At 37.5% G+C, this 16,734-nt stretch overlaps 1 protein-coding gene across 3 annotated transcripts in view; it reads left to right on the top strand.

Annotated features, from left to right (window-relative positions):
* PTPN2 (protein tyrosine phosphatase non-receptor type 2) overlaps nt 1-16,734 on the top strand; it is a 60,637-nt gene that overhangs the window by 17,887 nt on the left and 26,016 nt on the right. For all 3 annotated transcript variants that reach the window (XM_065398704.1, XM_065398705.1, XM_065398703.1), the window contains exons 3-5: nt 8,683-8,783; nt 11,692-11,790; nt 14,073-14,210. In XM_065398704.1, the coding sequence (XP_065254776.1) occupies nt 8,683-8,783; nt 11,692-11,790; nt 14,073-14,210 (338 nt within the window). The remainder of the gene's footprint in view (nt 1-8,682; nt 8,784-11,691; nt 11,791-14,072; nt 14,211-16,734) is intronic.

Below are 16,734 nucleotides of genomic sequence, written 5' to 3'. Positions count from 1 at the left end.
CCATTGCAGCAAAGCCATCCACTGTGACCTGCACATCTCCCAGAGTCACTAGCTTTCGTAGCAGCACCTCAGTGATTGCTTTGGCTACTTGCATCACAGCAGCCCCCACAGTAGATTTGCCCACTCCAAATTGATTCCCGACTGACTGGTAGCTGTCTGGCGTTGCAAGCTTCCACAGGGCTATCGCCACTCGCTTCTCAACTGTGAGGGCTGCTCTCATCTTGGTATTCTGGCGCTTCAGGGCAGGGGAAAGCAAGTCACAAAGTTCCAAGAAAGTGCCCTTACGCATGCGAAAGTTTCGCAGCCACTGGGAATCGTCCCACACCCGCAACACTATGCGGTCCCACCAGTCTGTGCTTGTTTCCCGGGCCCAGAATCGGCGTTCCACGGCTATAACCTGCCCCATTAACAGCATGATCTCTAAAGCACCGGGTCCCGCGGTTCGATAGAATTCCATGTCCATATCCTCATCACTCTCGCCGCCGCGCTGCCGTAGCCTGCTCCTCGCCGCCTGGTTTTGCACGTTCTGGTTCAGCATAAACTGCACGATAAGGCGCGAGGTATTTACAATGTTCATGACTGCTGTCTTGAGCTGAGCGGGCTCCATGCTTGCCGTGGTATGGCGTCTGCACTGTTCACCCAGGAAAAAGGTGCGAAACGGTTGTCTGCCATTGCTTCCCTGGAGAGGGGGGAGGATATACCCAGAACCACCTGCGACAATGTTTTTGGCCCCATCAGGCATTGGGATCTCAACCCAGAATTCCAATGGGTGGAGGAGACTGCGGGAACTATGGGATAGCTATGGGATAGCTACCCACAGTGCAACGCTCCAGAAATCGACGCTAGCCCCGGTACATGGACGCACACCGCCGAATTAATGTGCTTAGTGTGGCCGCATACATTCGACTTTATACAGTCTGTTTCCCAAATTCGAATTATATAAATTCGGATTAATCCCGTAGTGTAGATATACCCTTAATTTTAAAAGTATGTGTAGCTCTCTCTGATTGGTGCAAAGAGAACAGCAAAAATATTGAGTGCAGACCAATACAGTTGTATTTAGAGAGCCTGCAACAGTATCTCTGAGTGGTGTAATCTGCTGTATTCATCTGTTGAGGCCCCTTGAACTCTGATTTCATGACTGGAATTTCTTCTGAGATGCTATAGAATTCAGCACTTTTGCCACAGAATTAATTTTGCTGCAAGTCATCTTAGGACTTGTTTTCTTTCTTCCTGTCTTGGCAGGACCTGCTTCCAGTTGCCTCTTACGATCCAGTTTTCCCATGAGGGTATTAGCTGGATTACGTGGCACTGTTCCATGGAACCAGGCAACAGCTGGGAATCAGGGTTGAGCTCCCAGCTGGGAGTAGAGAGAGAGGTAAATGTAGGCTAGCAAGCTTTCTGTCTGCAGAACAGTACAGCAACTGAGGCCCAGGAGATGAGCTGTTGCAGCCAGCCACAAGCTCCTCCCTTCTTTAGCACACAGGGAAAGAAGGAGGTTCTGAGCTGGGCCACCTGTACAACACAGCAGGAGCTGCAGCCGTTGGAGCCAGGCCACCAGGAGAGCATAATTAAATTAATTGCCCTTTAAAATAATCATTGTTGAATTTTACATCATGAGTATTTTCAGATATCCGCAATGAGGGAAGGGGGTGTGAGTGTATGCATGTGCAAAGGTGACCACCTTTGTTGGCTGGAAAATAAGGGAAAACGACATGGAAAAATAAGGGACAATGCTTTAAGGGACATATTAGGGAAACATCACTTCCATTAGCCTACCCTCTATTTTTCTCTCAAATGTACACTTCTACTGCCCTCATGTATACCATACAATTATCATAAACTCAATTAATATTTAAAATGGTATTTACAAGTTTTAATAAATCTTCAAATAAGGGGTAGTCATGTATGTGTGGGGGCAATAAAGGGTATTTCATGAGATTGGGATAAGTGAACATTTTCCATGACCGTAAACGCAAAATTCCATAGCATTTAGGACTTGCTGCTGTGGAATTTAGTCTCCTGGGGTACGCAGAACCTGATCATAACACATACATACAAGAATGCCGAATTAAGGTTGCATGGCATCCTTAATCTTGGTACATGTAACTTTTGAGTCCTAGACTTTGCAACTTTAATATACTTTTAACTTTGTTTAAATGTTATAGTGTTGGTAATAGTAGTTGCCTGTGCTTGCTGGTAGCTCTCTAGAAGCTATCTAACTAGTTTATTAGGGAGGCACTAATCATTCCGAGTTGAAATTGAAAATTTTATCATTTATTCCTCCAAGAAGGTGATCCTTAAAAAAAAAAAAAATCTGATTTATGGGACAAGAGAGCTTCTGAGCTTCATCTGAATTATCAAATGGCAAAACTATGCTGTGGAGTGGTGGGGCAATGGGAGCAAACCCAGAGACTACTAATTTCTAAAAAGACTACAGATTAGATATCCACTATAATAATCTGGTAGAATCTTCTCACAGTGTCACATGAGATTGTTTTCTGGGCATTATGGATTAGATGTGGCAAACAGTGAAACCAATTAATGTCTGCCCATAAATTTATAGCTGAGATGCCTCCAATATACAGGCTAAAAAAGTAGCAACAGCTTTTTTTTTTTTTTTTTTTTAAGTTCTTGACTGCCTTAGGCATTACAGGCCTGATCCAAGCCCACTGAAGTTAATGGCAGTCTTTCCATTGATTTTCAGTGCACTTTGTAACATGGTTCATGTCACTTGAGTTTATTATTTGCTTCTTTCACAGAGAAAGCATAATTAAACTTGTACACTGAAACATATGTAACATAGTCCATATTAACTGTTAAAACAAAAACAACATAAATCCATGTGAATCTTCAAATATAACCTCTAACAGATATTTAAGTGTTCATTTTTATACTGTCTACAATTTCATAAATATTTTAGCTTATTTATTTTTTATTAGTGTGCAGCTAATTGTGGTGGATAAATAAATAACTTTGAAAAGGCTATAAAAATAACTCGTTTTTGCTGAGGCTAATAGAAAAAATGTACTCTGGCATTTGATTGGTAGTACAAATTGCTCTAGAGTAGAGAAAGGGGCAGTTTGACTGTATGATAGTAGTGAAAGAGGAAGCTAATCTGAAATGTCACTGGGTTCAGTTTGAAAGCTAGTCATTTCCTGACAGATGAAACCATTTCTCAGAAAACACGTTGTTAAAAGGAAAACAACTTTTGGGGCTATAATTCTTACAAGAATGGCCTTCAAATTCTTATCTGTCCTGTCAAAGTCATCGGATTGTTCCTCTATAGTGTGATTTTTAGTTTTGTATCTGATTTACTGTTAGCACCTTCACAATTCTTAATTGTTAGAGCAGGAAGATGTCATGCTAAAAATAGGCATATTGCACTTCAGCTGTGCCATCAGTATTAGAAATTGAGCTAGAGACAGGGTGGATAAAAATGAATGATTTTAAAAAAATCCGATTTTTTTTTTTATTTAAATCAGATTTTTTTGATAAAATGCTTTTTGAGGAAAATACCTATCTAAAGATTAGTTTTAATTAAGATAAATTATAGCTCAAAGATATCTCATGGAATAGGGATTATAAATTCTAATTCTATAGTATGAGACAATATATTCATGTAATGCTTAAGAAAAGTTTTGTAAATGAGTTCCAATAGTTCATGGATTAGGGACCCAATCTTATGGGGTTCCACAGGTTTCTGTATAGATTATTTAGGTTAATTTTTCTGTCTACCCAATGGGACTTAGTGCTTGGTCTAGAACAGGGGTCGGCAACCTTTCAGAAGTGGTGTGCCGAGTCTTCATTTATTCACTCTGATTTAAGGTTTCGCATGCCAGTAATACATTTTAACATTTTTAGAAGGTCCCTTTCTATAAGTCTATAATATATAACTAAACTATTGTTGTATGTAACGTAAATAAGGTTTTTAAAATATTTAAGAAGCTTCATTTAAAATGAAATTAAAACGCAGAGCGCCCCGGACTGGTGGCCAGGACCCGGGTAGTGTTAGTGCCACTGAAAATCAGCTCGTGTGCCACTTTTGGCATGCGTGCCATAGGTTGCCTACCCCTGGTCTAGAAGATACCATCGGAGATGCTTACTTTTGCAGTTCTCAAACTGTGGATTTGTGTCTCCAGAGGTAACATGCTTGTTAACAGCAAAAATGTTTTAAAATAAATAAATAATATAGAGAGGTGAGAAATAACAGACCTCAACTCTATTGTCCCTCTGCAAATTTGTGTACACAGAGTCAATCCCTTACCTCTCTCTAAAAGTGCAAAGTTTCAAAAAGTTCAATGAATAGAAGATTGTTGGGAGCGGAATAGATCTGGACAAGGAGAAGAAGTCTGGAGATAAGTGTAAGAAGCGAGGGACATATACTTGTTTTGTTAAAATATTATGTTTGCTATTGAAGAAAAACATCCAAAATACTTAACATTGTTGTTTTAGTTAAATAAAACAATTTAAATGTCTGTTTGGTGGTGGTCGCCTCCTAATACAGCATGGCAAGAAAATCCTCCAAATGTTAATGATAGTTCACCTCCCAATGACTTCATAAATATCTGCTTCAATTATCTTTGGTAAATGAAATAACCAAACAATCATTCATTTTCTGATATAGCTGTAAAACTAATCTGAAAAGTTTTCACAATAAATAATAATTTAAAAATCTATAGTGTGTAACTTCTAAAAATTAAACCTACATCTATCTGAGTTGTGAAGAATATGTATTAAGGTTATAACAACCAATAAGAATGCACTTTTATGTAGAAAACCATGATTAAATCGAGTCTTCCTGATTAGTGATTTAAATCATGATTTAAATCAATTTGATTGAAATCAAATCCACCCTGACTAGAGATGGATGCTGGGGATGTAGATTTTAACAATATATACAAATTTTGATACTTATAGTTTACCATGATAAGCACTTTAGGAATAAACTAAAAGATGCATCAGAAAATAACTAAAACAAAACATGTAATAGCTGATACAAATTCTGATTCAAAATTAGTGGCCTGATTTTTCAGAAATGACACCCACAAATTACAGTGAAATAAATTGGAGGAACTGCAGATGCTTGGAATATTTGGAAAATCATGCTGTAAAAAGCATAGCATGATATAATCAGAACTCTGTGCAGTGGTTATACTGAAGTTATGGACTAGGCCTTGATTTATGCAACATGTCCACACTAATTGTTACAGCAAGTGGTAGTATGGTGCGAAGGAGGAAAACCTCTTGGCCTTCCCTTTATTTTATGCAGTCTCTGAATCTTGTTTGTCAGCACTGTATTTTACAATATATTGGAATTGGATGGCTTAGCTAGGAATAATCAGGTTTAGATTTCGCTGTGTGAGGGAGGAGGGTTTGCTGTCTGCAAGGGTGCCTCACATTGGGCCATTGGGATGGTTCAGGGCTTTTTCACCCACATTTTCTTTTAACTTTTTTTTTTTAATCCAGTAAATAGTATTTCATCCTCCTGGCAATTAATAATGCCATGTTTAGGAAACAGGAATCATGCTTGCTAAACTTTACCAAAGGTCATTTAAAAGTCTCATTGTGCTTTCATTTCTGGAAACATAACTTATTTTCAAATAAACCTCTCTTCTCCCATTAATTGGTTGTAAGAACAGCAGCAGGTGAGGTACCAAAAGTTCTCCACTTGGCTGTTCAATATATGTAAACAATTTTATGTATATGAGAGTGGACAAAGAGGTGAAACATGAAATTCTGACCCCCTTCAAAAACAATGGTGTTTGGGTGAAATCCTGGCATACTGAAGTCTACAACTAAAGCGAGTAACTGAAGAGGTTGCTAATTTCAGATGTTGTTTTTCTGGGTATAGAAGCCTTCTTAATAGGGGAACCAGCATAAGAAGCATTTTTCGAGATTTCCACTTCTTGTGCCGATGGCACGTTCTGTTGAAGTGGAAAATTTGTGTTAGAAATTTTAGATATCCTACATCATAGCTGTTTCTGTTGGTATGGCTAACAATAAATTTTTAGGTAAGTGGGGTTCTTTAAACTAAATTTCATCTGAAGAAGTTCTGTTATTTATATAATCAGTTCAATTATTGAATGACTAATAACTGGAAATTATTTACAGACTGGAAACATTAACACTCAAAAATTGGCTTGTTTGATTTCAGTATAGCAAGCCAGGACACACATGAGTTTTCTAGTTCCTAGTGTCTTCCAGGAACCTTCTTTTTGGTGGAAAGGAGAGGATCAATTCATCCTTGTACTGCATGTATTTCTTTCTGATGGATTACAGGCTGGTATTCATAGGATAGCACTTAAATTTTGGTATCATTTCCCACTACCCCGACCCCAAGATTCTCTTCACCATGTTTTACAGAGAGGAATTTTAAATGTACTCATTGTCTCTTGTAGTGTTTTTAAAAAGTAAGGCTGAATACCTTGTGAGTGCACGTTACTGTGTGAAACCTCTTTGGGGTCTTTTATCTCCTATTTGGAAATGATACAGCAGTTGCAGAGTGATTAAACTGTTAACAGTGCTTACTGACATCATCTTTCCGAGAACACTAGCATCTGTATGAGTGATTTACTATAACAAGATCTTAAGTTTTTCCTGTTGGCAAATGACATGTAATATTTACAAAGATCTTGGTTTCTGTCCAGTAGAAATATTTCAGATTAAAATAAAGCAATACAGGAAAGGAAAACCTATTAACATTTTCATTTCCAGGCAATACAATGTAAGGAGATATATTTTGCTTAAAACATACATAGTATCTCTAAATCTGTAATTTACATGTGTGTTAGCTTCCATATAGAGGTATACAATTAAAAAAAAAAAAAAAAAAAAAAAAAAAAGCCTACCTACAGCTCCAGGTCCTTTTGCCACATACTAGAAATACTAATGCAAACATAGCTAAACCAGTAACTTTTTGCCAAAGCCAAGAAAGAAAACAAACCAAAATTGTCCCAACCATCAGTGCATCTCTTTTCCCCAAGAGTTTGCAATTGTGCTCTCAAGGGTCAGTGGATGTAGGAGTACTTGTGGCACCTTAGAGACTAACAAATTTAGGTCACAAAGGTGCCACAAGTACTCCTGTTATTTTTGAGGATACAGACTAACACGGCTGCTACTCTGAAACCAGTGGATGTAGGCTATTGCATAGAGGAAGAAGGGAGAGAAGCCCAATGCTTGGGGGTCCTTCATAAAATGTGTACCATTGGGTCATTTCCCTCTTTTTCTCATAAAAAGTAATCCACCTGGAGGACATCAAAGTTACAAAATTAGGTTTCTGCATCAATCTTGACTCTCTTGTATATTTTGGAAAGGCAGTAGTCTCTCCAGAGTTATGATTTCAATCCGCTTCCTTGTACAGCCTTATACTTTGGCTTGAAAATTGCCACATTAACTCTGAAGACAAAGGAGGATGTTTCTAAAAATTTTGGGGAAAAATCAAATTGTTCTTGTTAAATCACTGTGGTTTGAAATATTTTACTTCAGTTTTATTCTTTGCTTACCTCTAACTCATTTTCTGAGTGGTTAAATCTCTTTGAAAACTTGTGCACTAGCTGTCTTAGAGAAATAGATTATACTTTGGCAAATTATTAAGGATTTGTTGTACGTGGTTTTGGACTCAATCTTTCCCTCATTGGTTTGAATGGGAGTTTTTTCTACTGAGTGGGTAGCCCAGTTGGATGTTAGGGGTTTAATTCTTCAGTGCTTTGCACCTAGTGTAGTCATTTACATTTGTGAATCATGAAATCAAGTTAACAAATATAATGCGAAATAAATAAAATTCTCAACAATCCATGGATCAGAGTTAAGATAGTTGTGTTGTGGTGAGAGATGCATTTCAGTATACTTAAAACAAAAAAAATCTTTTAAAGATGTGGACAGTATAAAACTTACCTGTTCATTTCCTTTTAAGTGCTTGGGTTTGCGATAATTACAGTATGCAAGAGAGGAGAGTTAAGATTGTTGTGAGAACCTTGACTGTGATTCTCCTGATCCTTGATTAAAATTTCAGCCTTGTTACTGCATTGACAACCCCCCCTTTTTTTTATTTCATATTTTAAATTGTTTTCAAGAAGATATATTGATAATGTGGGAACTGTGTGTGACAATATGGTTGTAGGCTAGTGATTTTCTGCTGAATTGCTCACTTACTTGCTGAAGCCTTAGGGAGCAAATTAGCACGAGGATGTCATCTGCCACTAGGTTATCAAACAATTAAGTGTAAAAATCTATTAATGCGATGTTAAGAATATATGCTCCAGGTTCCAATTTTAACTTTTCCTCAGTTGTGTTGCATTTCCTTTGTTTCACAATCAGTATTTATATAGGGCCTGATCCTGACAAGATTCACAATCTCAAAATTGTTATTATCCAAAAATCACCTTTGGCTTCCGTTTTCATCAGAACTTCGGAATGATTATCCAAAATTCTGATTATACAGAGAATATGGATGTTTTATATATAACATTTTTATTTGCAAGAGTTAAGAATGGCGATGTTAGTCATTCATAACTAAGGTAGGAGTGAATTTTGCATTTAGACCAAATGAATGCCAGTTATGCCTTGATATCACACCATGACATGATGATAAATTCTGGAAATATGTGAAATTATCACAGGAGTTTCACTTCCATATATGTTTGTCATATGTCTTAATTTTAACTTTGTTTCTATTGTTAGATGACCATAGTCGTGTAAAACTGCAGAACACAGAGAATGACTATATCAATGCCAGTTTAGTAGTCATAGAAGAAGCCCAAAGAAACTATATTTTAACACAGGTAAGTAATAACTAGATATTAAATTGTTATGGGGGATAGAGAACATGGACATTATGGCATAGCACAGCCTTACATTCTGGGGATGGGAATGAAGCCATCTTTGCTGCTCTCCTCAGTCAGTAAATGAAACAAATAGCCAGTATGTCTGATCTGATTACAAGGATGTTCTTCTAGTTTTTATAAGATATTTGCAGGGTAGGCATTATTTCATAGCAATCTATATATTAAAGTTTTCAAACGTTTCTAAAACAGAGATTTTTCTTTTCTTTTCAACGATTATGAAAATATCCAAATGGTTACTTTCTGTTGTTGTACTCTCTTCCTTTTGAACATGCCTCTTCTCCCTCTCCTTTTAAACAAAAACACATGCATGAATGGTACCAACATACACATTTGTAAGAATTGACCAAAAAATCCAGAGGAGAGTTTTTGGTTTCTTCATTAATCTCTTTTCCTTTATTATTTTAATCCTCAGTGTGCTATAGTTGTCTTTAAGCAGGTCGTGTACAGCTTCGTAGTAAGTGTTAACTTACACTTTCCTAAGGCAGACTTTCCATATTTCCTCATGAGGTAAAATATTGTATAACTTAAATGTATAGATGCAGCAGTGTCCTTGAATTAATGAGCAAACTCAGGTCTACTCGAGTAGTAGCGGAGGAAAGCTTGAGATTTACTATTAGTTCCCAAATAATATACAACTTTCCTCCAATTTAACATACTCACACATTTGCCTTGTATCTTTTATAAATATAATTCCATCAAGAAATTCATTATAATGTATATAGTTTGATAGTAGCTCTGGTAGTAGCTGGAAGACTAAACCTGTTAAACAGGACATTAGGGAAGTCTAACCAGGGTGGTCCAGAAGAAATGTCTTGGTAAGAAATCTGGGGGAGGGTACTGGATTTTAGTGGTTGGAGAGTTTCCTTTTTCATGTCAGGTTCTGGCTAATAGCCATAGATCAGTTTGAAGCTATAATTCCTTACTGAGGGAAGGGAGAATTTTTATTTTCCCTCACCCTTCCAGAGTAGCCTGGCTGTGGGAAGTCTCCACTGCTTTACATTCCCTTCCATCCTCCATTTTTGAGGTCCTCATCCGTGTACAATTTCAGAATCTGTTTCTGCTACTTCTCAGTTTTTCTAAGCAAGAGCATTATGAAACTGATGGGAAATCTATGGAATACTTGACCATTTCAGGGTACAACAGGTTTCTGAACAGTAGCTATGAAACTGACCTAAGTCTTGTAAATTTCTTGCTCATGGTGTTGCCAAACAACAGTAGCAATAGTAGAGCTTTTGGACCTCTTGTGGCAGACTCAGGAAAACAATGGAGCATCAGTGTATATTCAGTTCACATTGGGAAGGCTTCTTGCAACAATAAAAAAAATGTCTAGAAACTTCATCTTTTTCTAAATGGATGATTGAATTCTGCAGAAATGGCTTAGTCTCTCTCACATATTGGGGGGGAAAGCTTTCTAGTCATGATTGTTCAGTGGATTTTTCAAGGCCTTATAATTTGAACCACTTTTATTTGCTTAATATGTAAATAATAAGCCTGAAAACAGCTTCTCCTTTTAAGTAAGACTGGCTTTAAAATACTTTTTCGTAATATATATATAATATTTTTTTTTTTTTACTAGCATCCAGCCAACATTTTGGATGGTATTTTGCTATATATGGAATCCTGGATTTTGTATATGAAGTGGGCTTTTAAACTACTGGTCTAATGGATCCATACATAGAGAGATGTCATTCACACAATGTGCATATAATGGGGAAAAAAGCATACTTTATATACAAAATCCAGGATAGTTATAAATAGGGCCCTGTGAAAAATCACTGTTTCACAGAGGACAACAGGGAAATGGTGAAAATGCCCCCAAACTGTGATCTTGTATCATATTTTTAAACAGGAAAATGTCTGCAAAAAAATCTTTAATACAAAAAATTACCTTAGCTGACAGTGCTGTATGCATGCGGATGAATAGACTTCAATGCATATTCATTCTGTGCTTGAACTTGACTAAATTTACTTGTAGAATTCAATACTTCGCCATTTACACTGTCTTGAATTTGCTAGTTCAGGGTTTCTCAAACTTCATTGCACTGTGACCCCCTTCTGACAACAAAAATTACTACACGACCCCAGGAAGAGAGACCGAAGCCTGAGCCCCCTCACCTTGGGGAGTGCTGAAGCTTGAGGACTTCAGCCCTGGATGGTGGGGCTTGGACTTTGGCTTCAGCCCCGGGCCCCAACAAGTTTAACGACAGCCTTGGCGACCCCATTAAAACGTGGTCAAGACCCACTTTGGGGTCCTGACCCACAGGTTGAGAACCGCTGTGCTAGTTATAAAACTTAATGATGTTGAAATACTTGGATGTTCACAGCTGTTTAAGTAATCATGTTCCTGATTATGTAAGGTGATGGAATGCTGCAATAAAAGTGTTACATTTGAAAAACAGGTCTTCACCATTTAAAAAGCTATCAAAAGAACTGTTGGGATCCATCAGATTCTGCACTAATAATGCCTGAAAGCATAATTCTCTCTGATACTGGCATCCTATCCATAAAATGTTCTTTTAACAGCTGTCATTGATGAGGAATATAGTGTATCTCTATTTATGTAAATTAACTTTCTTTCTGAAGCTGTTCATAAATTGATCACTTTAATTATGAATCTGTCAGAATGTTTTGTTGTAGGCTAGCTAATGGGAATGCCTCACTGTTGCATTCCAAAAAACTCAATAAATGTTTATATTCTGCATTTGTGTACAAGCTGTGTAATTGACTTATGTTTCCTGTCTTACACTGTTCTCTTTGAAGACAATTTTTCAGATATAATTTAATTATGATTCTTGTTTTGAGCACTATGTGAATGTTTTCCCTCTTTCTTTCCTTACTCGCACAGGGTCCACTTCCTAATACTTGTTGTCATTTTTGGCTAATGGTATGGCAACAAAAGACCAGAGCAGTTGTCATGCTAAACAGAATTGTTGAAAAAGAGTCAGTAAGTAATGGCTATTTAATGCAACGTATACATCAACAACATACTTTTAATGCTATCAAACCACACTTAATTGGGATATTAAAGTTGTTTCTTAATTGTTAGGAATGTCCTGTTGTGAAGAGATAATGCATTCTTTTTTGTTGTTGCTGGAGGCTTAAATAACAATATGGGAACACTAATCTTGCTGGCTGCTTTATCACATTTGATTATTGTGACAACTGAGATACTATACTAATTCTACAAGCAGGACCAGAAATAACTTTAAGTAAAGTAGTTTGAGGGGATAAGTGAGAGTATTTACCGACTCTCTTCCAATTGTACAGAGCTAAGATACCTTTATTAAATGAGGTAGTGGAGCTAAGAGGTGAAATTCATTTCAGTAAGAACAATCTCCAGTAAGTACAGGTCTAGAAAGATGAAATAAAATTCCTGAGGCAGGGGGATGTAAAAATGGAAGAACTAAGGTGGGAGTAGGAGTTAGGGCTTAGGTGGGTTCCAAGATGAGATGTAAAAGGTAGGAAACTTAGCTTAAGTTGAACTCGATTGAGATTTTTTTTTTTCTATTTTTCAAAATGTTCTAACAGTAGCAATGTTTTGTTAATAGACTGCTGTTGATAATGAAAGCCTGACTTCGTGCTACCAGCAGAAATAAAACTAGTCTATTTTCACTTCCTTACAAGTCAGTGAGAATTTAGAGTATATGAATCACTTGAGAGAGTGCTTTTTTTTTTTGCCAGCATGTGTGACTCGTTAAATATCTAGATATTAGCAGTAGTTCTTAGCTATAAATGCAATAAAGTTCTGGTCATTCAAAAATTCTTGGCTAGAAAAGTTTGATGGCCTAATGTACTCGGCCTGGAGCTTTGGGATCCAATTATGCAAGCAAAGGAAATGCAAAAGTCCCATTCACTTCTAAGCGCAAACTCAGTCAGATAGGTGAGTAAGCACTAAAGGATTCTGATAAATCATGCATTAATTTAAAAACCTTGGGGATGATGCGGCACAATGGCAAGTGACATGTAAATGTAAAGTAATGCATATTGTCAAAAATAATAAACTTCTTTTATGTGCTTGGTGGGCACTGAACTTGCAGAATGCTCTGAAGGATGAAAAGTGTCATTGGAAGAGCTCAATAAAGGTGTCTGTCGATTGTAGAAATATTTAAAGCAAGTATGGTGTTTGGGTGCACATCAAGATGTATCAGAATTGGGGAAAGAGCAAGAGAAGGGTGGTGAATATGGCTAGAGCGTTTAACACTACTTGCAAGTGATGAGAATGTAAAAACTAGGATTTTAACGGGACCTAACTGAGATTCATAATTATGGAGGACATAGTTATAAGCACATAAATGTATGTGTAATATATACTTAGAACCAGATATGCAAGCCCCCAAATTTTACAAAGAATCCCAAACTGACAATACAGCTACAATTTATAAAGAAAAACACTATTTTATGTAGTGTATAGTAATCCTGTGGAATTCACTGCTACCAGGGATCAAGACAATACTGTGGATGGCTTTTTTTGTTTATCTTTTAAAAGGAGTGGACAACTGTATCTCAGCCTGCATAGTCTAAGCATTATTCATGAGTGAACAGTTCTCATCCTTCAGAGCATAGACTCATGATAGGGGTCAGAGAGGAATCTGCTCTATCCCTCTCCCCCATGCAAAATGTTGTCCAATTGTGGCTCTCTCTCTTTTCCTTTGAGGAATTAAGTAGTAGTGGTTATTGAGTAGCATACTGAAATAGGTAGACCAGTGGCTTGCCCTAAAATAGCAAAGCCTATGAACTTAGGAACTTGGTGTAGTCATTTATATCTGTACAAAGTGAGTGTAAAATGCTACTAAATAATATAAATTTATATTTTGTTTGCACTGATGTAAATCACTGTGGGAAGTGCTCAATAGTGGAGAATTGGCCCTAAATACTCTAATTTAATAGTGCTTCAACTCTTTGGAAACATGTCCACAAGTTAGCATTAATACTTTTTTTTTTTAAATGTATATTATTCGTGAAAGTTACTTAAACTCTGTATTAAATTCAACTATACGTGTGACTAATAAATGGATGCTGTATATCCTTGAAAAGACAGTTTTAGTTAACATATTTTAGCTTAATGACAGTTACCACTTATCTCCTTATTCAGGATGAAGAGAAAAGCTGTCATAATGCATCCATATCCCCCACCCCATGTAGAATCTGTGATCCCGCATATTTTACTTTTGTCACTTGTCTCAGTGGGCAAATATTTACTTTCTTTTTTTTTTTTTTTAAATTTAGGTAAAATGTGCCCAGTACTGGCCAACAGAAGAAGAGGAAGTCATGATGTTCGAGGAAACGGGATTTTGTGTGAGGCTAGTATCAGAGGACATAAAATCCTATTATACAGTACACCTACTACAATTAAAAAACATCAATGTAAGCATTTTTCTCCATACATGTGTACCTCATATTCATAAGATTAAATATGTAATAAGTATTGTTTGAAATATGTGTAGCAAACTACCATTTCATGCTTGGACTAATTTTTGCATAAAAGGTTATAACATTTATTTTGCTTTTAATATGTGCGAAAGACACAATCATACAAGTGTATGAATTAGTGTGTGTGTGTGTGTAAATTAATAGGCCACTATTCAAAGTGCTGAAATCTTGACTCTTTAATTTCTCTAACTTGGAAATCAAAGTATCCCAACACCATGTTTAATTTTAATTGGCAATGGCAGAGTAGCAGGTTTTTTAAGATTATAATTGTAACCTAGTTTGGTCAGTGGCATTGGGGGAGAGAAGCTGGCAACATAGTCTATTTCTTCAATGTCTTGTTTGTTCTGCAAAATGTTTGTTTTTTTGGTTATTGTTAATTGAATCTGTAATGCCATTAAAGAAGCTTTGACACAAGATATTTAGGAAGAAAGTGAATTTGAAAACTCCTCCATGTGCTTCTTCACATCAACATTCTACAACTGGTCGTCATATTGCCCAGCTTGCTGAGTAAAAGTGAGACAAAGTAGAACTTTACATAGCTGTGTCCTCGTGACTTGGGTTCTCCCCACTCAGCTGATCCCTTTTTTTTTTTTTTAATATTAGTGGGAGAGGTGAAGAAGGGAGGAATGGTGCCTGAAGGGCTGGGGTTGAGGAAACGAAGCCCTCCACTGCTTTTGGCAACTTGGGGCAGCAGTCTCCCCTAATACCACAAAGTTGCTTTGGGGCTTTTGTTTTTAAGGGCCTGGAATAGACAGTCCTCGTCTCCCTCTCTTCCCACTCCCAAGAGTTACTTCAGCTCTAATGCTTGCAGTAACTCCCATGAAACATTTGGACTTTGGCTGATATTGTCCTAAGATTCAGATAGTGTGGAGTGCAGAAGTTATCAATTGCATAAGCTCTCCTATTCCCCCACCTTGCTTCTCTCTTCACTGCTGCTCATCATTTAAGGCTTTGGGTTTTTTAGTCCTCTGAAGCGGGCCCGTATGTGATCTAGATAGATCCTTATATGTGAAGTTGGCTCATTTCAGAAGAATGGAATAAAGTAATAAGGTGACTGTACTATTTAAATGCCCTGGTCCTCTTATAAGCCTCCAGTATATAAAATAACATTTTAACAGAAATCCTGTGAACTTTTTACAAAACGGTACTTGGAAATAATTCTTTTGTGAATTAATATTAACTGTTGAAATTATTACTTTCCCTCTCTAACCATCAAGCTTTTACATAGTGGCTACTAACCACTGATTGTATTTGATTCTACTTGTGATAAGTCATAGATCATAGAATATCAGGGTTGGAAGGGACCTCAGGAGGTCATCTAGTCCAACCCCCTGCTCAAAGCAGGACCAATCCCCAGACAGATTTTTACCCCAGTTCCCTAAATGGCCCCCTCAAGGATTGAGCTCACAACCCTGGGTTTAGCAGGCCAATGCTCAAACCACTGAGCTATCCCTCCCCCCCATATAGTGTGCTATAAAATTCTCAAGAATTCAGTATTCCTGTTTAGTCCTAAATGCGTGACGCTCACCTGCATCTTTTGCAGCTTATTCTAAATTTTATGCAGCTAGTTGGTTAATAACGTACCAAATACATTGGAGAAATGTGTAAACTTTAGATCTGGAGCAAAAGAAGATCAAGAACACAACTTTATCTGAAGAGCTAACACCCTGACGTTTCCATAAGTTCTGGGAAAACTAGGATTACTGAATTTGTAAAATCCTTTCAAACTCTTCAACAGTACATTGCTTATGGTACAACACCATATCTCTGCAGTGCATCGCCAAAATGTATATGAGTGAAGAATTCCAAAGAGAGGGCTATTTTACAGGGTTACTGGAAAAATGAAAACTTCTGGATATACTTGTTTTTTCGGTTGAAGAGCGATTATCAGAAATGCATTTATCTGCAAAGTAGTATAAGGCATGGTATTTGACACCTTAATTGGTTTCTGTTCTGTTTCATGCAAATGTTTTATAGTTCCCTTTGTGGTCAGGGTCATAGAGTATATGATTTTTGGAGAAGGGGAAGAGTGTTTGGAAAGATCCCAACGAACAGTTAAATAAAATAATGCACCATGTATTACAGATGATGTTACACTATTTCCTCATTTTTGCTTAACACGTGCTCTTTTTCAGAATATGCAAATCTGATTCTTCCTTTTTACAAGGACTTCACTTGTGTGTCCTCCATTCCCCTCCCCCATTTTTCTTGATTATAGATAAGGCTCCATGTTTGTCAGGGAGGTCGTGGACTTCTGCAGCAGCTGGTGTGACTTACCCCAGGGCTGCTTGAGCAGCTGGCTGTTGGGCCCTTGGGCCAGCTGCGTGGGCGGCCTTGGGGACAGCCACACCGGCCGCTGCTGAAGCAGCTCTGCAGCCAGCCACTCGCATGGCCCTACATCCAGCTGCACCGGCTGCCGTTCTGGCAGCCCCGGGCAGCAGCCGATGCGGCTGGCCCC

Source organism: Emys orbicularis, chromosome 2, assembly GCF_028017835.1.
Source record: "Emys orbicularis isolate rEmyOrb1 chromosome 2, rEmyOrb1.hap1, whole genome shotgun sequence".
Taxonomy (NCBI): Eukaryota; Metazoa; Chordata; order Testudines; family Emydidae; genus Emys; species Emys orbicularis.
The sequence above is the reverse complement of the archived record's forward strand: the minus strand, read 5'-3'. Positions and strand labels throughout refer to the sequence as shown.